General features: G+C 34.2%; 1 protein-coding gene across 2 annotated transcripts in view; it reads right to left on the bottom strand.

Moving 5' to 3' along the window:
* Nucleotides 1-3,534: 3,534 nt before the first annotated feature.
* Nucleotides 3,535-22,552, bottom strand: part of LOC125175775 (arylacetamide deacetylase-like 2) — a 181,646-nt gene continuing 162,628 nt past the window's right edge. For both annotated transcript variants that reach the window (XM_047876606.1, XM_047876605.1), the window contains 4 exons: nucleotides 9,989-10,211; nucleotides 7,678-7,747; nucleotides 6,590-6,761; nucleotides 3,535-4,208 (listed from right to left, as the gene is read on the bottom strand). In XM_047876606.1, the coding sequence (XP_047732562.1) occupies nucleotides 3,606-4,208; nucleotides 6,590-6,761; nucleotides 7,678-7,747; nucleotides 9,989-10,211 (1,068 nt within the window). In that variant the 3' untranslated portion in view covers nucleotides 3,535-3,605. The remainder of the gene's footprint in view (nucleotides 4,209-6,589; nucleotides 6,762-7,677; nucleotides 7,748-9,988; nucleotides 10,212-22,552) is intronic.

Raw genomic sequence — 22,552 nt, 5'->3', positions numbered from 1 at the left:
TATTCTTGGCTGCATATTTTTCCCTCTTAGCACATGATATATATCATGCTCCTCTCTTATGGCCTGCCAGTTTTCTGTGGATAGGTCTGCTGCTAACCTTATGCATCTACCCTTGTACATTAAGGACGTTTTGTCCCCAGCTGCTTTCAGAATTCTCAATCTTTGTATTTTGCAAGTTTCACTATGATGTGTCTTGGTATTGTCCTGTTTTTGTTGATTCTGAGGGGAGTTCTTGGCCTCTTGGATTTGAATGCCTGTTTCCTTCCTCAAATTAGTGAAGTCCTCAGCTGTAATTTGTTCAAATAAACCTTCTTTTTCTCACTCTTCTTCTTCTGGGACTCCTTTTATACAGATATTATTATGCTTTGTGGATCACTTAAGTATATATTCATGATCTAATAGTTTCCTTTCCCCCTTCTTTTCAGCTTCATTATTTTCTGTAATTTTATCTTCTGTATTACCTAGCCATTCCTCTGTCTCTTCCATCTTCATTATGATTACATCCAGTTTTGCATTTCAGTTATATTGGCATTTTTTTATTTTGACCTGACTAGTTTTTAAGTATTTTATCTGGTGTCTTCTATGCTTTTCCCAAGCCCAGCTAGCATTCTTATGACTGTTGTTCTAAATTCTTGTTCAGATATATGGCTTATATCTGTTTTTGAGTAAATCCCTACATGTGGTTTCTTCTTGATCTGTCTTTTGAGCAGAATCCCTCTGTCATGTCATTTTGTCTAGGTTTCTCTTTCTTCATGTTATGAAAGCTTGTTATGTTTCCTGCTCCTGACAGTAATGCTATATTAAGAAGGGTTCATACATCGTCCAGGGCATAGCACTTCAGGAAGTGTTTCTGGTGTGTGCTTTGTGCACTTTGCTGTTGTGTTTTTGCTGCTCTTTTCCACAGGTCAGTCCTCTGTAGAGTTCCTCCTTTCTTGCATGGAGGATTGTTTGGACCTTTAACTAGGTGTGCTTTGATTTGTTTGTTAAAATAAGCCCGATCCAAAAAAAAAGAAAATGAAAAGGAACTAACAAAACACCAAACAAAAAACTATAAGCCTGATTTCAAAGAAAACGAGAGAGAGAGAAAAAAAAAAGGAAGCAAATGTAAAAACAACCAAACAAAAACTACAAGCCGAATCTAAAGAATGAAAAAAAAAGAAATCCTGGTCCTATTTCTATCAGAACTGAAACTCACGCTTTGGAGCACTCTATGATGTGTACACTTGGCGCATGCATTTGTTCTATGTGCGACAGGCTTTCTGCACTGGTTCACAGTCAGACCTGCCTTAAGATGCACCTGCAATATGCAGAGGTTGGGGTTTGGTATAAGTGGCTCCAACCTGCATCACGGGCACTTTTTTTTTTTGCTCACTGAGCAAAGTCCACTGAAGTCCAACAGTGCTGGTGGGTGGGGTGAAGATGACATCATCCCACTCTCTCCTCCCTGGAGAGGGGAGCTCTCACCCACCCCTATTCAGGAAACCCTTAAAGACAAGTGAACCAACTCCCCTCTTGGGTTTCAGACTTCTGTCAGATACCTGCCTGTGCCAGGCCCTCAAACACCTGGCACCACAATCTCCTGTGTTTTATCTCTGGCATGGTTGGGATTCAAAACTCCAAATCTTAAAGAGCCTGACACGGTGTGGACCCACTCCCTTCCTCTGGAGGAGACTTCACTGTGCTATGTCTGGTGCCATTTTGTCCCAGAAAAGCAGCTGCATGACCTCACAGGTGCTTGGAGTTTATGTTGAAGTACAGTGAAAAACAGTGACCAAGTTATCTGCCCTCTCCGTGCACTTCTGTCCTTTGCTGATGAATGGCCATTCAATGATGCTCTCTGGGTCTTTTGCCCTTGGAGAAGCAATATACCCTCCTCTGTATGTACTCCAAGAAGGGGAATGTTTTCTCCCCGTGCAACACAGGGGATACCTCCACCTTCCTTCTCTCCAGGAGCACCACTGCCCGTGTGGCTTGACTATAGCATATGTTGTGGACTCCTAAAATCTCAGAATTTTGAGCTCTTCTGTTTGTAAAAACTTGCAATAGTCAGTTCCTCCCAACTCCCCATTTTGGCGAAGTGTTTTTCTAGTAGGAATCCTATGTGCTGCTGTTTCTCCCCAGCTCACTCTCTCCTCTCTCTGTGCCACTGTGGGCTTCTTTCCCCCAATTCACATTTCTGCACTTCATACCTGACAAGTTCTCGCCCTCTAATTGTGGAGATACTTCTCTTAATCCTCAGATCAATTTCCTAAATGTTCGAAATGATTTGATGTTAATCTAACTATGTTCGAGGAACAAGGCAAGTCCAGGGCCCCTTAATACTCTACCACCTTAATTAACCCTCTATTGTGTTCCACTTTTGTTCTTCCACATAGAAATTCATCGATATTGGGATTCTGTATTTTCTAGTCTGTTTTACTGCTTATCTTTGTCTTCTCCCACACTGAACCAATATTGATTTATGTGACATATTATAGAATGATTCAAACAGCATTAAAGGATTGCAAAAGTTTCTTACTCAATAACTTTGTTAATATGTAGTAAAACCAAATTTATAAATGTTATCAAAGTTATACCTATAATTTCATGACACAACCTATGTGTCCCCCATGTGAGAGCACATCACCCAGGATTTTATGTCATCCTAGTATCTTCAGGTCATTAGAACTACATTCTGCTTCTTCATTTAATCAGTGTTCAGAATGTGACTAGAAACTTTCTTGGATTGATAATATAGCAATCAATATTTTTAAAAGTTTGAGTGTTGGGTGGGGGTGAGGGGGTGCCTCAGTGGCACAGTTGCTTAAGCATCTGACTCTTGATATTAGCTCAGGTCATGATCTCACAGTTCATGACAATTCATGAGTTCGAGTCCTGCAATGGGCTCAGCACTGATGGCATGAAGCCTGCTTGGGATTCTGTCTCTCCTTCTCTCTGCTCCTCCCCGACTTGTGCTCTCTCTCAAAATAAATAAATAAACTTAATTTAAAAAAAAAAGCATAGTGAGAGCCAAATATTTAGGCTTTTGAAAGAATTTATAGTCTACATGTTAATCCTTTCCTTCTATAAGAAACTGAGCAATATATTTGAAAGCAGATTTTGTTTGTATTAGGTGAATTGAAAAAAATAAAAAACCTAATGGAATTTACATTTGGTGAATACAATTAATGTATGGACCATTAATTGAAAAAACAGGTTTTCAATATAATGTAGTTTTCCTCCTACACACAAATGCCATTGTGACTTTTCTTCTTTAAAATTTCTCCTCACTTACCACTACCATTCCTATCACTACCTGGATACTGTCCTGCTTGTTTTGTTTATAATCACACTTTAAAAAAAAAAATTACTATTATTGGTGCATATTTAAAACTTATCAAGAAAAATAAATTGTATTTAATGGGATTAATACAGTGAATCTCTACATTTATTAAGATCCAAGTTTAGGGAAATTAGGTAACTTGTTCAAAGGTACACAGTAATCTTTGCTTTTAAACTTACATTTATTCAAAAAGAATATCATTGTTCTGTTCCTTAAAGTCACAAACTTTCAAATATAACCTTTGGATTATATTACTAAATAATTAGCTAGCTACATGTACTATTTATAGATTTTCTTCAAGCCAATTAATATATTTATCACTTATTCTAATGCCTACACGTAAGTAAAATGGTGTTGTCATGAAAAAAAGTGCTCCATGGACCCCATCCTCTATGTGGTCATGAGAAACGTTAACTGCAGCATTTCGAAGTCGTGAGACGTATATAAGTCCATCATCTCTTAGGATATCATGTTCACAGGTGATGATATAAGTTAGTGGCAATTTTTCTAATTGGGAATCAGTGACTAACAAGGGTGATAACCTGCTATCCAAAAGTACTGGATATGAAGAGTTAAGCTTCCCAATAATTGGTTCAGTATATATGTGATTCCTTCTATATTTTTCAGGAAGAAGAGTACTCCAGTTAACCAACTTGAACAGATGTCTTGATCCATGGGGCATATGTTGATTTTCTCTCATTGCTTGGGGCAGTGCTTTATCCTTGGTCAAGTACAGGCATCCCATTTTAATTGCCATATCCCTTGACAGAATCGGACCATGCTCATTTTGTCGGTGAGAGGGCATTAAAACATCCACCGCCTGCAAGCCAGGGTAAATTAAAACTTGTGCCTTAACTTTATTTTTGAATTCTGGATCATTTTGTACCTGAAAAAAATTGATAATAAAATGTGAAAAGACTCCAAACTATACGATTGGGAGGTTTTACTCCAATATATGAGCAGTTATGATGTAAATAGTTACAAAACCAATACAGGACCTAATGGTTATTTCTTTTCATAATACTTAGACTTTATTTTAAGGGCATTAAAATGCATGCATCAGCCTGCTTTCAGCAGTTATGATACACATATACATCAAACACTTACACATGTTTATTCATATATGACCATGAAATAAAATTATAATAATGAGATTCTTAGAGAAGATTACGAGCTATGTTTAAAAATTACTTTTTGATCTAAAGTAACCTGAGAAGAAAGACTGTAACAATAAAATATGAATGCTCAAACACACATACTAACTAAATTTAGAAGGAGTTGGACCAAGTTAAAGGAAATATTCCTAATATACAAGTTGCCTTCTGGAGAACATAATGTATTGTGATGGTAAATAAGCAGAGGAATTTATGAAAATTTGAAGGGCAGGCAAAGACATGGAGCATTGTATCTGGAGTTTCTCTATCTTACCAGAGGTACGAGATATCCTAAGCTCTCAGTGATGGGGTGAGAAAAGCTACCATATATTTCCCGTTCCTTCTCTCTTAGTCCTAAACACTACAGGAGAGTTAATCTCTCAAGAAAAATTACCTGAGCCACAGACCAGCTTCTACAACTATGACATCTGGGCAAATGGCTATTCCTGCTGCCATAGTACATGTAAATCTAGGTATCTGGAGAGTGATTTTGAAAGCCAATCCCCTCACCAAAGTAGGTGACATACCAAATGAGGCAATTAACTGTAATCTCAGTAGTACCTCACAAGAGGAAATGATATCCAGCCAACTCTAAAATGTATACTCATTGTATAGTCAGTGTCACAAGTTCATAAAGAAGCTAAGACCAATTTCCCTAACAGAATCTCTCCTATGCCCTTGATCCGTCCCTAGCATCCTCAGACAGATAATTTTCTAGAAAAAAAAATGGATCATCTCATAAACTGAGTGGAAGAAACGGTGACCATATAAACAAAAATGAAGGAGAGAGATTCAACAGATACATTCTCAAGCTAGTAAAAGTGATCCCACAAAATAAGTAAATAGATTCTGCTGATTGTAAATGTATATGTCCCTCCTCTTATGCTAATTTTGTTCCATAAGTGGTTTTGGGAGTAGGAACTATGTGTGGGGCTGAATTCAATTTTCAAATATATCAATTGTTTGGATGGTTATTACTTAACTATACAAAGCAAGAGTTTAGCCTAGGCCATTGTTCTTCTTCATCACAGTAGTGATTCTTCCATACAAGCATGGCACATGCCCCAAATGCTATCTGATGACATTCTACTGGATTTAAAACATGGATTACAATAATGCCAAATGCTTGGAAGATTTTACAATTTAGCTAAGTAGAACAAAAAAATCCCTTGTGATATTCAATAGTAGTTCCTAGACATTGTCCTATTTTTCTGAAACTTGATGGCTGAATCAAATCCTTATTTAGCAATATATGTAGTCTCCCCTTAATGCCTCTAAAGCCACATCTGTCTACAGAAAAAATTATGCAAAAGGACATTAGGTTGGTTTTATATATTTGCCATTTCACAGTGTAAAACACAAACCAACTTTGGAAAATGGCATGGAGGTTCCTCAAAAAATTAAAAATAGAACTACACTAGGACCCAGCAATTGTACTACTAGGTATTCATCCAAAAGATACCAGAATGCTGATTCGAAGGGGCACAAGTACCCCAATGTTTATAGCAACGCTATAAACAGCCAAATTATGGAAAAAGCCCAACATCCACCAACTAATGAATGGAAAAAGCAGATGTGGTATATACATACAATGAAATATTTCTCAGCAATCAAAAAGAATGAAATCTTACCATTTGCAATAACGTGGATGGAATTAGAGTATGTTATGCTAAGTGAAATAAGTTAGTCAGAGAAAGACAAATTCTGTATGATTTCACTCATACATGGAATTTAAGAAATAAAACAGATGAACATAGGGGAAGGGAAGCAAATTAATATAAAAACAGAGAGGGAGGCAAACATAAGAGACTCTTAAATCTAGAGAACAAACTGAGGGTTGCTGGTGGGGTGTTGGGTGGGGGGGATGGGCTAAAGAAGTGATGGGAATTAAGGGGGGAACTTGTTGGGATGAGCATTGGGTGTTATCTGTAAGTGATGAATCACTAAATTCTATTCCTGAAATCATTATTATGCTATGTGTTAAATAACTTGGATTTAAATTTTAAAAAACACACACAAGTCCAATAAAAATATCCTAACAAATAAAATGATTCTTTTGTGTTAGAATTATAACATATGTGTACTATCAACATATATAACACATAAAACATACCAGTTGAGTAACTTTTGCTGCCAATGTGCCCCCAGAACTATCACCTGAAATACAGATTCGGGAAGGATCCACTCCATATTTTGCAAGAATGTTATCCTGTAGAAAGAATCTGACCACAGAAATGACATCTTCAAGGGGAACAGGAAATTGATATTGAGGAGCTAGACTATAGCTTAAGAAAAAAAGAGAAAGTAACAAAGCATATATAATTAAACTTCAGTTGCATGTATCTAAGCAACTCAGTTTAACCAACAGGTCCAATAACCCAAATTGGCCCCACTCTGAAATTTTAATCTCACCAATTGAACCCAGATTTACTACCAACTTCTATTTTTAAAATAAAAAGTAAATTCTGGTATAAAGGTTTTAAAATGTTGGCTCTATGGGAAGATGAGAGAGACAAGGATTGTGTCTTTATCCTCGTAAAATTGCATGTACACTTTTCAGCAAAACAACAATTAGTAGGGGAGATGCTCTGTAGTGTTCATCAGATTCTCAATGTAATTGGTAATTCAAATTTTTTCAGAACCACTGCTGGGAGGACACAAGAGATTTTAAAAGCATCAAATCAGAGAGTAAATGATTTGAAAGTGTCTAATGTAAGAAATTTATTTAGGTTAAAATTCTTCAAGATGACATTCCATGTTTTATATCATGAGCACTACTTAGAAACTTGATTCAAAATAAAATCCTTATAATATTTGAGAAAAAAAAGTTTAATTTTAAATGCAAAAAATTAAAAGCTTTGAAATATAAGTATTTAAGTATAGTAAGTTATTTGGCTCAATGGTTGGAAAGTCATTTGTAAATTCAGGTATACTCTACTTCACCCTCAGTATGAAGAATTTTCTTTTCCCATCTCTCCTATAAATTACATAGTGCAGATATACACCTAGAGACTTCAAGCCCAAAACATGTTAGAGTTTCTTGGTAAGTGAGAAGCTAGAAAGTACTTGACATTTGCTAGTCTTTCCAGTATATTTTTGGAAATTCAGAAAAAAATCATGAGCAACTAAGATCTCTCACTCTGACAATGCCTTAAAATTCTGAGATAGTCCCAAATTAAAAAAAAAAAATGATTGCCTTACTCTATTCCCACAACAACAGCACCAAGTTTATTTGCTGTCCATCTATTCAGGAAGTCATAAGCCGTCTGCCCTGAAATGAAAGAAAAAAAAAGAAGAATATAAAAGTGTACCCTGTCAATAAAGAACAATAGAAAACCATCTATATTTGTGGATAGTGACTGAAATATGATTGATTAACTGGCGGAATCCCTCTATTTTCACTTTTTCTGTTGCGATGTAGAAGGATTCAAAGATATAAGATTTGATGACTACCACCAAATGGAGAATGTCATTGCAGAAGAAAATATACTTAAAGACAGAGTCATGAGAATGCATAAAGACCTCAGAGAAATAAATGTTAAGCACAAGTGATGTAAGAATTTGGAGAAAAGTGGCGGCACAAACTAAAACCATGAAGGAAAATAACTGGTGATAAAATTCCTTGGGAAATCAGCCAGTGGGTGGGAGTGGGTAAGTTTGAAAAGTTTAAAGAACTAAATAAAAGAGCATTGCAGATTCAAAAGCTACAGAAAGGAATACTGGGAAACATGAACACTTATAAAGTATAAAAATGGAGAAGCTGTTTTTGTGTTTGTTTCTATTTGTATTGTTTTGGAGAGGGAGATACAGATGAAGGGAAAGGCGAGAGGCAAAAGGAAGTTCAAAGAAATTTGTTTCACACAACCAAAGGAGTAGAGGGTGAAATGGCCATTTCAGTGAAACAGAAGGGAATGGCCATTCTCAAATTACACAGCTTAAAGAAGTATTCAAAATGGGAAAATAAACTCCACAGTATATAGAAATGAGTCTGAGAAATAAAAGAGGACTACGTACAGAGAAGGATTTGGGAACAAAGGAGAAGAGGTAGTAGCACTTAGGAGTCAACTGGGATGACATGCTTGTAGGTAGAAAAATGAAATAGAAGTACTGATAAACCAAATAATAGGAGGAAAGTAGAGAGATTCAACTGTGCCCGAAGATAAAAATGCCTTTTCCTAGGACACAGTTAGAAAGAAGTGAAGCTGAGGATTAATAAGGTGCTAATAATTTTTAAGGACATTTGAAAGTCCTTATGTGGGAGGAGGGGAGCAGTGGTGGATTATGGACATACATCCCTGATAGCTCAGGAGGGATCAGCTGAGGGCTGGAAAGAGTGCTGAAGGTTTACAGTAGTCATTGGCATGAAGGAGAGAAAGTAAGGACATATAGAACACAGCATCTTAAAGCCACATGATGAGGCTGCTCACTAGTAGGGTGAGGGTGAACGCTGTGGGTCCTGCTGACAAGCTTAGTTTTGACTACTGGTCCTACCACTTACTAACAGTAGGACTTTGAACAAGTTACTTTATCATTCTCTATTTCTTTATTTCTAAGACTGTGACAATAGTACCTAAGAATGTGCTTACCTAACAAAATAAAAGTTGACCATCCACCTGATTACAGTCGCATATGTAGTAGTCTTGAAACATTAACAGATCATGGAGTCAATCTGGGTTTAATGACCCAGGCTGTGGGTTCTTCAAGGAAAGGAGCCTTACCATTAGCTTCTTCTATCTTCTGAGTGTCTTGTAAAACATTCTTTGTGTTTTATGCTGTGTGGTGACTCCCTAATACTGACATTCTACAAGCAACTCTGTATATATGTTAATATGTATAACTCAGTGTGTGTATGTTAGAGCATGTTTGAGTTTGTGTCTGTGTGAATGTTTGTGGAATGTATAAGCATTTTAGCTACTCCACTAGCATTTCTTAAAATCATCTCCAACACTAGATGAGGATAGCATTTATGGGAAGAGCTGATTATACAGTTCTATTTTATGTTTTATTTTAAGTTCAGAATTATGCATTGGATTCTAAGTCCCAAAACAAGTATTGTTGTATCACAGTCTACAATATGAACATGTATTTGCTACTTGGAAGTTGTAAATAATATCAGTTCTGACTCAACATTTACAATATCTTGTTCACTTCTATCTTTCTGAACCTGAAGTCAGGTCATTTGCTAATTTCAAAGTTAGGTTTTAAGGTTAATAATTGAATTTCCAATTTTACAACGTCAATGTAACTTTATTTGATAAAGTTTTTCAAAAAACTAAAATCTAATATACTTATTTTCTAAGAAGTTTGTGAAAAATATGTCTAAACTATGATTGGTAAAGTCTCTAAGATACATACACATAGTCACAAACACAAATAACATAGAAATAAAGTTCTGTCAGTTATATATACAAATATATTTGAATATATATCTACATAATATGCAACACACACACACACACACACACACACACACACACACACACACACGTTTGCTTATATAAGATACACTTACTGCAACTTCCCATAACAAAGGCACCACCATGAATAAAAATTACAGCCCGTCTCTGGCTTTCTGACTTCTTCTTTGGCAAGTACAAACACACTGGAATGTCAGTAAACTTTGTATCCATCACTGTAATGTTTTCATCTGAAATTAGTACTGTATGGTCCAATTTCAGTAACATGGAAAATAATTCCGCATAACTAATAAGACCCATATTTTCCAATAACGTAGCCTGTTAAAAAAATTTCAAACATTGAATATTTCAATTTTAAGTAATACCAAATGCATAGAAAGATGCAACCAAAATGGAAGAAGGAATAATATAACACCCTAGAGTTCTTATTGCACATCCTGACACATATACTATTGTTGCTTCTAGATAAATCTTAAGTATGTTGTATTTTGGAATAAGAGTAATCTCATTAAATGTCATCATTGTACTGTGGCTACTTATTTTTTAATTCTAAACTTTTATCTGAAAAATTATCTGAGAAATAATAGAGTTTATACTTCTTAAAAAAAAACTATTTCTTTTTTAAAAGTTTATTTTGAGAGAAAGAAAGCGTAAGTAGGGAAGGGGCAGAAAGAGAGAGAATCCGAAGCAGGCTCCACACTATCAGTGTGGAGCTCAAACCCATGAACCGTGAGATCATGACCTGAGCTGAAGTCAGACACTTAACTGACTGAGCCATCAGGTACTCCAGATTTTATACTTCTTTATGTATATAATCTCAATATTTTCATGCTATTTCATTGGTCAGTCAATTTTATTTAAAATTTTAGAAGCATCTGGTTATCACATTACTAATAAAGCTATTTCAGTTATTTCAACTACAAATAGGTTATTTTTTTTATTTAAAAAATGCTTGAAGAAAAAATGCTACTTTAAATAAAACTATCTTTAGTATTTTTGGTAAATTTTATAACATCTTTGTAACATTTCAAAGAATAGTTCACATATAAAGAATCCTGAAATACTGTGGGGACAAAAGAATATTACAGAGCATTTACAATACCTATATGAGGTGGCTATAATTTTACTAGGTGTTAAAGATCATCTAACTCATCTGCTTTAACATTGGGAATACTGACACCTGGTAAGTCCAATTTACTGACCAAAATGAGATAACCAGTAATTAGCAAAGCAAAATGTAAATCTATTTTTCTAGGCCACTGTTACACAAGGCAGGTACTCCTCTACATAAAAGTACTAAATTATGTTTTTTTATAATAACCCATAAAAATGGAAGGAAAGAAGTTATTAAGTACTAGAACAATAGGAAAAGATTGTATAATAGGAAGAATTTGAATTTTAAAAATGACAGTTGTATGAGGAATAGTAAGTTGTTGACACGATATGGCCTTAAAGCCGCCATTTTGACATTGACACTTTAAGTAGCTTTAAAATACCATTAAGGTCTCAATTAAAACATATATAGATACACATATATAGAAATATTTATATCTTATTATATATTAGAAATATATGTTATATCTTATATATTAGAATACATATACATTATATATTAGAAGCATGTATCTTATTACATATTAGAAACATATATTTATATAATATATAGTATATGTCTCTATATAGTACTTATATATTTGTATAACATTATTTATAATATTTATATACATTTATATGTCAAACATTTGTCAAGTAGACAGCCATATCTAATCCATAATATATACTTATCTTTAGGGATTGGAAATAGGCTAGGTCAGAGAGATAATACCAAATTTCAAATTCCATGTTATAGACATCTTTTGCCTTTAGAATCTGAGTAGACATAAACATCCCTTATTTTGGTAACAGTGTTCTAGTCACTTTAGGGAGCTACCAACTCCCATTATTTGAAACCTTTGATGAGCCAGTTGATCAAGAATAACCACTCACTAGTTAAGAGGTGAGAAAGTAAACTTAAGGTAGATTTAGTGCACTATCCTTGAAAACTGGATCTTAAGCAGAGAGACAAAAAGAATGAGAACAATGAGAGATGACAGAGAGGCAGACACAGAATCCAAAGCAGGCTCCAGACTCTGAGCTGTCAGCACAGAGCCCAATCAGAGCTCGAATTCACAACCACAAGACCATGACCTGAGCCTAAGTCAGATGCTTAACAAACTGAGCCACCCAGGCGCCCTCATTTTCAACAATTTCTTAATCTTAGTTGAAAATATACCAAGACCTAACTGGTGAAATGATATGCCTAAGTCAGAAAATAACTTCAGGCAACACCTCAGCAAGACCTTGGGATCTTCATACTAGGCTCATTGCACTTTCACTGAGACCCAACTCTCTTGTCACTCATTTATTCCCAAATCTTCAAGAGATTTCTCCAACTTTGCTGGGCTTTCAAATTTAAAATCTTCTCCACATTTTCAGGGATCTCCTTAAAGTGGCATTTGCAATTTTCTTAGACATAATGTTATTGCTTTTTAATGCATATTTTCTTCTATCTGGAATTATTTATTTTTTTTGTTATGTGATGCTTGTATTTACCGATTTTTATTCATAAATATTATTTTCCTTGCTTGGATGCCTTTTTCTAGAAACAGAACATTTTACGTATCTCTTTGAGGCAGACATTTTGAAGAAGACACATTCAAACTTTGATGTCAAAATAGAAAATAACTATTTTTTTTAGCTAAGTAACATCCACAGCAGACATCCCCATCTCTTATCACCTCTTGACCCCAATCTCATCATAAGGCAGTCATAAGAGGTAAAATTGTTTCATTGTATAAGGAGATGAATTTGAACAAATGCTTGGAGGTTGAAACATTGAAAGGGAAAAAGTCAATGCTTTGCCAAAATAGTCCTTAGAATGCCTGCAAATAAACATTACATATCCCTTCTCTAGAAAGTTTTTTCAGATGATCCTGATGAAAAGGAGACACTAGTCTAGGAAAGCAACAGAGGAAATGGAGATGCAATGAGAAGACACATTTTTTAGGAAAAATTTATCTTATTTGCTATGTTTGGGGAATTAAGGAGACGAGTGAGTCATTTGACTTTTTAATAACCCATCTGTTTATTTTCATCCTGCTCTCAATAGTCGCTCCAAACCGGTTACTTACTTTACCTCCATTTGTCATTTCTTTCAATTACAGTTAGTTATCATCTGATAAAAGCCAGATCATTCAGGGATAAAATGAGTGATGAGACTCAAGTTATGGCAAGAAATGAAAAGAGATGTTAATTTTCTTCTCTTCCTCCTTACATTACTTATCTATTTTTTTTTTTTGCAAGGAAACCATGGACTTAAGTACCATAAATTATTTGTTTTTCCAATATCCATAAGCTCTGGATCAATTTGTCCCAAGTCAAACCATTGAATGATCAACTCTTAAAGATTGTTTGTCAAAGAGTATATTTGTTTCAAAACATGTATTTATGAATTTCGATATTTTCTTCTGAACTTATTTTTCTTGGAATCTTAAAGAATATATTCATGGTGAATACATTTATGAGTATTATTGAGTTTCATTTGTAATGAAGTAGTTAAAATTAAAGGTTTTGATGGCTTTCTTTGGCCAAGATAAAGCTCACTAAAGCCTATCTCTCCTACTTATTACAACTAAAAACTCTAGACAGAAAAGAATCTACCTGAGCACGCTGAAAGGTAAACAAAACAAAACAAAAAAAAAAGAATTTGAGGAAGTCAAAACTGGAAGAAATATTCATAACAGAGTTTCACCTTTTTTTTTTTCTCTCTTGCCCTCTGGCTTTGACCTGAAGTCACACTAAGCCCTTTAACAACCCAGGAGATGAAAGCAAATATCCCCAGAGAAATCCTTGATTTCCAGGTATTGGACTGGGAAATACATATCTTATACAGCAGAGTGTGAATGGGGGGAGGGAGGTGGGTCTCATTTTCTTTTCCTTTCTTTTTCTCCCTTTTTCTCTCCTGTCAGGCTCCAAGGCCAGTTCCATCTGCAGACAGCAGCTTTTCCACCGTGGTGAAGGCAGGCATGTAAAACACTGAGCAAAGATTCTCTGCCCAGAGAAATTGTGAAAAGGGTCTTCTGTTATCCAAAGAGTATTAAGGAATAATACATTATTTTTCCTTATTTTTTCTCTCAAAGCTTCACCCTGAAGGTGGACCCAGTTATGTAGAACTGTAAAATATAATGGATGACTAAAACCCTAACTAAAAATTGTCTTTCTGGCCAGAAACACTGGTGAGAGGGAATATCAGAATTCAGAAATCAAGGAAGAAAGGGTGAATGAAATTAACAAATTAATATTCCTTCTGAAATTATTTAAAATATTTATTACTGTTGAAAACAAAATGTGTTAACATATATGGGGGTTAATGCATATAAATACAATACACATGACACCTATATATACAAGTGTCAGGGTAAAGAGACCTATGTGATTGAAATTTTATGCACTATGAAAAGTGGTAAACTATTAAATCTATGTAAGCTATGAAAAGTTACTAGGGTTAAAGAGATGCATTCCATCATTATAAAAATCAATTTACCAAGGCAATAGTGCAAAATAAATAAACATTTATAAACAGAACTCAAAAATACATGAAACAAAACTGAATAAATTGTGAAGAGAAATAGATAATCCACGTAATTATAAATGTCAACACTTCTCACTTGGTAATTGAGGGAAAAAAATAGACAGAAAATCATTAAAGATATAAAATGCCTGAATAACTTTGACATTTATAGAATGAACAAAAATGGCAGAATATAGAACCTTTTTAAATGCATATGGAATTTTCACTAAAATACACCACATTCTAAGCCATAAAACAAATAAACTGGAAGAACTTGAGTTCACAGAAACTATGTTCTCTGACTATAATAGAATTAAGCTAGGATTCAAAAACAGAAGATAGAAAAATTGCCAGATATTACAAAGTAAAAAAAAAATAGTTTTAATAAAAATTGTACATATTTAAGGTGTACTACATACTTGATTTGATATGCATATACATAGTGAAATGATCGCTATAGTCAAGATAATTAACATATCTCCTTACAGTTATCTTTTTTGTCTATGTGGTGAGAGCCCTTGAAATCTACTCTCAGCAAATTTCCAGTATCCAATACAGTGTTATTAACTATAGCCATGTTATGAAATATTAGATCTCTAGATTATTCATTCTACCTAACATCTCTTCACTCCTACTACCCACCCCTGGCAACTACCATTCTACTCTCTACTTTTATGTATTAGACTTTGTTAGATTCCATATATAAGTGAGGTCATGTAGTTTTTTTATTTTTCTGTGTCTGGCTTATTTTACTTAGCATAATACCCTCTGGGTTCATTTATGTTGTTGCAAATGGCAGGATCTCCTTCTTTTTTAAGGCTCAGTAATATTCCATCGTATATATGTGCTTTTTTTTATTCACTCATCCACTGATGGACATTTAAGTTGTTTCCATATTTTGGCTATTGTGAGTAATGCTGGAATCAATTTGAAAGAGCACATATCTCTCATTTTCTTTGGAAGAAGGATCTGGAGGAGGGATTTCTGGATCATATGATAGTTTTATTTTTAGTTTCTTGAGGAACCTCCATATTGTTTTCCATTGTGGTTCTACCAATTTACATTGCCACCAACAGAGCACAAGAGTCCCTTTTTTCCACATCTTTGCCAACACTTGTTTTTATCTTTTTCATAACAGCCATCTGAAAAGGTATGAGGTGATGTCTCTGTGATTTTGATTTTCATTTCTCCAATGATTAGTGATCTCAAGTACCTTTTCATATACCTGTTGGCCATTTATATGTCTTCTCTGGGTGGGGGGATGTTTATTCTGGCTATTTTCCTATTTTTAAAATAAAAAAAATTGCTATTGAGTTGTATGAGATCCTTACATATTTTAGATGTTAGCTCTTATCAGAAATGTAGTCTGCAAATATTTTTTCCCATTCTGCAGATCGCATTTTCATCTTGTTTCTTTTGCTGTGCAGAGACTTTTTAGTTTGATGTAATGCCACTTGTCTATTTTTGCTTTTTGTTACTTGCACTTTTGGTGTCATCTCAAAATGTCATTGCCAGTGCCAATGTCAAGGAGCTTTTGCCTTATGTTTTCTTCCAGGATTTTTTATGGTTTCAGATTAAAATCTGAAGTCTTTCATCATTTTAAATGGATTTTTGTGTATGGTATAAAACTAGAGTCCAGTTTCTTTTTTTTTTTTTTTGCATATGAATATCCAGTTTTCTCAACACTATTTATTGAAGAGATTACCCTTTTTCCATTGTGTATTCTTGGTGCCTTTATCAAAAATTAATAGACTATACATGCTTTAGTTTATTTCTGGACTTTCTATTCTGTTCCTTTGGTTTATGTGTCTTTTTATGCCAATGCCATATTGTTTTTATTGCTATAACTTTGTAATACAGTTTGAAATTGAATACTATGATGCCTCCAGCTCCATTCTTCCTTCCCAAGATTGCTTTGACTATTCAGGACCTTTTGTGGTTCAATGAACTTTAGAATTGTTTCTTCTATCTCTGTAACCAATTTCATTGGAATTTTGATCAGGATTGCATTGAATCTGTATATTTCCTTGTGTGGTATGGAGACTTTAACAATGCTAATTTTCTGATCCATTAACATGGCATATCTTTTTATTTATTTGTGTCTTCAATTTGTCTCATCCATATTTTATGGTTTTCAGTGTAAAAAAAAAAACCTCAGGTGTCATAAATTCTCTGGGGAAATTAAAAAATATTTTGATTTGAATAAAATAAAAATAAAACATGTTCAAATTTGTGGCATGTAGCTAAAGAACTGGTTGGAGGAAAATTTATTAAATTATCATACTAGAAATTAAGTCTCAAATCAAGAGTTAAAGCTCCTCTCTTATAAGCTAGAAAAAATGTATCAAAAGAAAACTAAAGAAATCAAAAGATAGAAATAATAAATATAAGGGGAGCAGAGTTCAATGAAATGAAAACGAATCAAAAAATACAAAAATAGTGACACAAAAGCTAATTCTTTTCAGAGAATAAAATTAATCAATTTTATATGTAGACTGACTAAAAAAATAGAGAAGACCCAAATTACCAAAATGAATACTGAAGGAAGGGATATCACTACAGATCTTATAGACATAAAAAAGATAATAAAGAAATACTTTTAAAAAGGATTTTATGCTCATAAACTTTACAACTTGAGAAATCTACAAATTTCTGAAAGGACACAATCTTCCACAACTTATAAAAAAGAAATAGATAATTTGAATAGTCTATAACTATTTTAAAAATTGAATTTGGCATTGAAAATTTTACAAAAATAAAACTTAAGGCCCAGTTTGTTTCACTGTAAATTATACTAAATATTCAGGGGAAAAACCAATCTTACACAATAGCTACTGGAAAATAAAACACAAAAGAATGCTTTCCAACTCATTTCATTGGGTTGCCATTACCTTGTTACCTAAATCAGAAATATAGTACAAGAAAAACTACAGAACAATATAGAAGCAAAAATTCTCAACAAAATTTTAAATCAAATCTAACAGTATAAAAAGAAGATAATGTATCACAATCCATTGAGTTTTATCTCAAGGAAGCAAGATAAGTACAATATTTGAAAATCAATGTTATCCATGACACTGAGAAAGGAGAAAAGCTATATATCATCTTAACAGATGAAGAAAAAGAATTTGGCCAACCTCAGTATCTTTTCATGGTAAAAATTCTCTGCAAACTTACCATAAAAAGGAACTTCCTTAATATAAAAAGCAGCTACAAAAAATAAAACAAGATCTTATTTAACGGTGAAAGACTGGGGCACCTGGGTGGCTCAGTAGGTTGAGTGTCCGACTTTGGCTCAGGTCATGACAGTTTGTGAGTTCAAGCCCCTCATCAGGCTCTGTACTGACAGCTCAGAGCCTGGAGCCTGCTTCCAGTTCTGGGTCTCCTTCTCTCTGCCCCTCCCTTCCCCTACTCACACTCTGCTTTTTCTCTCTCTCAAAAATAAATAAACATTTAAAATTTTTTTAAAAATGGTGAAAGACTGAATACTTTTTTTCTAAAAGCTGGAAAAAAGAATGTTTGCTTTCCATCCAACCTAATTCTGGAAGTCCTATTCAGTGCGATAAAGCAGAGGAAGAAAAGGTTATACATATCAGAGAGAAAGGAAAAACAGTCTCTCTCTGCTTTCAGTAAACATGAATATCTAAGTAGAAAATATTACGGGATCTATTAAAAAACTCAAAATGAATAAGCAGGTTTAGCTAAACCATAGGATACAAAGTCAATATAAACAATCAATTTTATTTCAAATTTAGCAATGAATAGAAATCAAAATTTAAAAATACCAGTTGCAACAGTACCAAAATTTAAAATTCTAGTTATAAATAAAACAAAATACATCGAGGGGCGCCTGGGTGGCGCAGTCGGTTAAGCGTCCGACTTCAGCCAGGTCACGATCTCACGGTCCGTGAGTTCCAGCCCCGCGTCAGGCTCTGGGCTGATGGCTCAGAGCCTGGAGCCTGTTTCCGATTCTGTGTCTCCCTCTCTCTCTGCCCCTCCCCCGTTCATGCTCTGTCTCTCTCTGTCCCAAAAATAAATAAAAAACGTTGAAAAAAACCACAAAATACATCGAGTATTCATATGCTGAAAAGCATAGAACAATGATGGAAGAAATCAAAGTCCTAATTAAATTGAGAATTAAGTTAACTGTCAGAAGACTTAATATTAAAATGTCAATTCCTTCTGAATTGATTTATAGAGTGAACCTAATCCCAGTCGAAATCTCATCAGAATTTTTGGTCACCAATATGATAAATTTAAATTTTCATGGAAAGAAAGATGAATTATAACAACCAAAGAGATTTTGAAAAAGAAAAACAAAGTTGGAAGACTCATACAACCTGGTTTCAAGATTACTAACAAGCTATGATACTCAATACAGTCAATACAGTATCAGGAAATGCTGGACTCACAGATCCAGGGAGGAGATTAATATCAGTCCAGAAATAAACCAATTTGTCCAATTTATTTTTGACATACTGTATAAGACAATTTAACGAAGAAAGGAAGATGTTTCAACAAGTTGGAACAATCAGACATATCCATATGCGAAAAGAATGTACCTTGACCTGTTCCTCACACCTAATACAGAGATTAACTAACAATGGGCCTAATACTTAAATGTAAAATGTAAAACAACAAACCTTTTAGAAGACAACATAGAAGAAAATCTTTGTGATCTTAGGTTAGGTTAGGCAAAAGTTCTTAGACACAATACCAAAAGATAATACTAAATTAAAAAAAAAAGATAAATTGGACTTCAACAAAATCCAAGGCTTTTGTTTTGTAACTTAAGACAAAAGGGAAAAAACAGACTAAGAAAAAATGTTTGCAAATCAAATACCTGCCAAATGTCTTGTGTCCAGAATAGGACAATGCTCAGCATTTGACAAAAACAAAACAAAGAACCAATTTTCTTGAAACAAAGAAGAGGTTTGAACATACATACACATCACCTCCCAAAAACATGAAACAGCAAATAAGTACATGAGAAGATACACATCTTTAGGAACTAAGGGCATGCAAATGGATATCAATGAGGTTACATTAATTAGAATGGTTTTTAATGCAAAATAGAAAATACTAAGTGATGATCAAGAGGTAGAACTGCTAGAACTACCATATACTGCTGATGTGAATGGAAGAAGAGACAGGATTTTTGGAAAACAATTCAGTAGTTTTATATAAAGTTAAACACACACTGTATAATAACACACAGTATATCCAGTTCTAGGTATTTACCCAATAGAGATTGGAATTTTGGTTCACACAAAGCCTCTCTATGAATTATCACTAACTTTATTTGTATCCACTCCAAAGTGGAAACAACCCAAATATCCTTCAACTATTCATTGTGGACAAACTGTGACACATTCAAATAATGGAATATTACACAGCTTTAAAAAGGATTTAACTTTTGATACTCTCAACAACATGGATTACTCTCAAATGCATTTTACTAGATAAAATGTGTTAAGCCAGACTCAGAAGACCACGTGCAGTATGAATTCATTTATATGACACCACGGAAATGGCAATGTACAAGGACATACAGGGAGCAGTGATGACCAGGTGTTTAGGATGGGGAAGCTTTACTGGAAGGAGCAGCACAAAGGTGATTTCAAAGGATTATATTCCTTCACCTTGATTGTTGTGGTTGTTACTTGAATCTATACACAACTTAAACCTCATAAAACTGTATAACCAAAAGAACAAATTTTACTATACACAAAGTTAAAATTAAATGTAAAATTTGGCAAGAGAAAACAAAAAAGAGTCTGAATCAAGACTGTCTGGTTTGATTCCCAATTCCACAAATTATCAACTGTAGGTCTTTGGCTGGCTTACTTATTCCCTGTGCCTCATTTTCCTCGTCTTTAAAATGAGGATAATAATAGTGACTTCTTCAAAGTGCAGTTGTAAAAGTTAGGTAATACTTTTCAGGAGATTAAAGTTGGTCAGGGTACATTGCAAATGGTCAACACATTTTAGCTTTCTTCACTATTAATTTATATTGAAAATATTCTTAAATATTTTCACTGCTAGTTGAAAATAATTATAGTGAAGAGCTTTTCAATTTAGTAAATATGTCACTTTAAATCTAAATTTTATAGAGTTTTGGCTCTTCATATCTCACAGCTCCAATGAGTAGATGCTGACCAGCTCTTTACTGAACAATAACCAGCCACCATTTAGACATCATTAAGCAATGTTTAAAACACACATCCCTTTATTGTTCTAGAAAAATTGCAACATGTTGTTTACATTTCTTATTTTGCAAAGGAGGAAACTGAGCCACAAAAGCATTAAGTAGACTCTTTAAAATCTGATTGTCCTTAATGCTCATGCTCTTTTTTCTACTTTTGGCTGTCTCTAATTTGAATATGTAACTGCATAGTCTTATACTTATTCCACACCATTGTATCAAGAACTGTGAGGTTTGCCTTCCTGGCATATATTTAAAAAAATTAAAATTCTCTCCGGGAATCCCTGGAGTTACTATAATTCAGAAATGACAGGGACAAAATGGTTATCCCTTTAACAAGAAGAAGCTGATAAATTATTAGTATAATTAATTCATATGTTTGTATGTAAGCTAATTGTAGTCAGTTCTATTTTTTTTTTTAATTTTTTTTTTCAACGTTTATTTATTTTTGGGACAGAGAGAGACAGAGCATGAACGGGGGAGGGGCAGAGAGAGAGGGAGACACAGAATCGGAAACAGGCTCCAGGCTCTGAGCCATCAGCCCAGAGCTCGACGCGGGGCTCGAACTCACTGACCGCGAGATCGTGACCTGGCTGAAGTCGGACGCTTAACCGACTGCGCCACCCAGGCGCCCCTAGTCAGTTCTATTTTAGATGTGTAATGTCTTAATTCTATTTTGCATCTGATAAAGCAACAGTTGAATTCTATAGCTGCATACTTTCAGAATGTGCTAACACTGATGAGGAAATAAGCTTTGGTTTATTCTGAAGTTTAAGGATATATGAGCTATTCGGGCTGGCACTTGCTCATCTATTATCCAGTGAATGAAAAGGTGAAGCATTAGCAATAAAGAGGGAAAAAATGGGGCCAGGGGTGACTCAGCATACTTTGGATTTTGAGCAGTAGACATCTCAAGCTACCTAGGGTGACAGATCTCTCATCTCTTCTGTGTAGCACACTAGGCGGCCTCTTCCATACACCATGCACTACTCTCCTCTTATCATTTACTGTCTGTTGAAGCATTTCCCCTAAAACTTCCTATTGTCACCATCATTCATAGGCCTCAGGAACAGCAGCATGTTTTGACAGGGGAGAAAATATTTTTAATGAGGTAGATTTGAGTTCAAATTCTGTCACTGTCACAAAAAAATCCAAAATCCAGCACCTGAGGATGAAGGGTAGAAAAAAGAAATGGTTTTCAAGGTGTGGTCTTAGAATCCCTGTGGTTCTCTGGTTCCCCCAGAGGCTACAAGACATGTGATGTTGCAACAGACTAAATGCAAGAGCATATAAAATAATCCAGTTATATTTTATAAAGAGATATTAAAAAGATTTGCAAAAATAGAAGACAATGTCACTATAATAACTAATTTTTCTTGTGTTAAAAATATATTCAACTTTAATAAAATTATTATCTATGTTAACCTTTAATGAGCTTATTATTATCACCATCATCATTAAGAGAATTTTTAATGAGGCCAGTTTCTAATTCAGTAAATATTGATAAATATTATAAATATAAAAAAGCTCTTTAGGGTCCTTAATAACTTATAGAGTTCTGTGACCAAAAAGTTTGATAACCACTAAGAAAGAAAAATATATTAAAATAGTAAAGGTACAAAATATACATCAAAATATAAACATAATCAATATAGACATGTAAGTTTTAAGAGAATGAATGAGACGAGGTTCAGGTTCCCTCAGAAATGTCAAATATAATCCAATGATTTAATAACCCCCCAGATTTTCCACTTAGACGATACCATTTCTTTTATTCTTATCAAAACATATGATGGATTTGTCTTTAGATATAGACTCTTATCAGCAACAATTTTATCTCCCTCT

This window comes from Prionailurus viverrinus, chromosome C2 (genome assembly GCF_022837055.1).
Source record: "Prionailurus viverrinus isolate Anna chromosome C2, UM_Priviv_1.0, whole genome shotgun sequence".
Taxonomy (NCBI): domain Eukaryota; kingdom Metazoa; phylum Chordata; class Mammalia; order Carnivora; family Felidae; genus Prionailurus; species Prionailurus viverrinus.
This window is presented reverse-complemented; position numbering and strand designations above follow the sequence as displayed.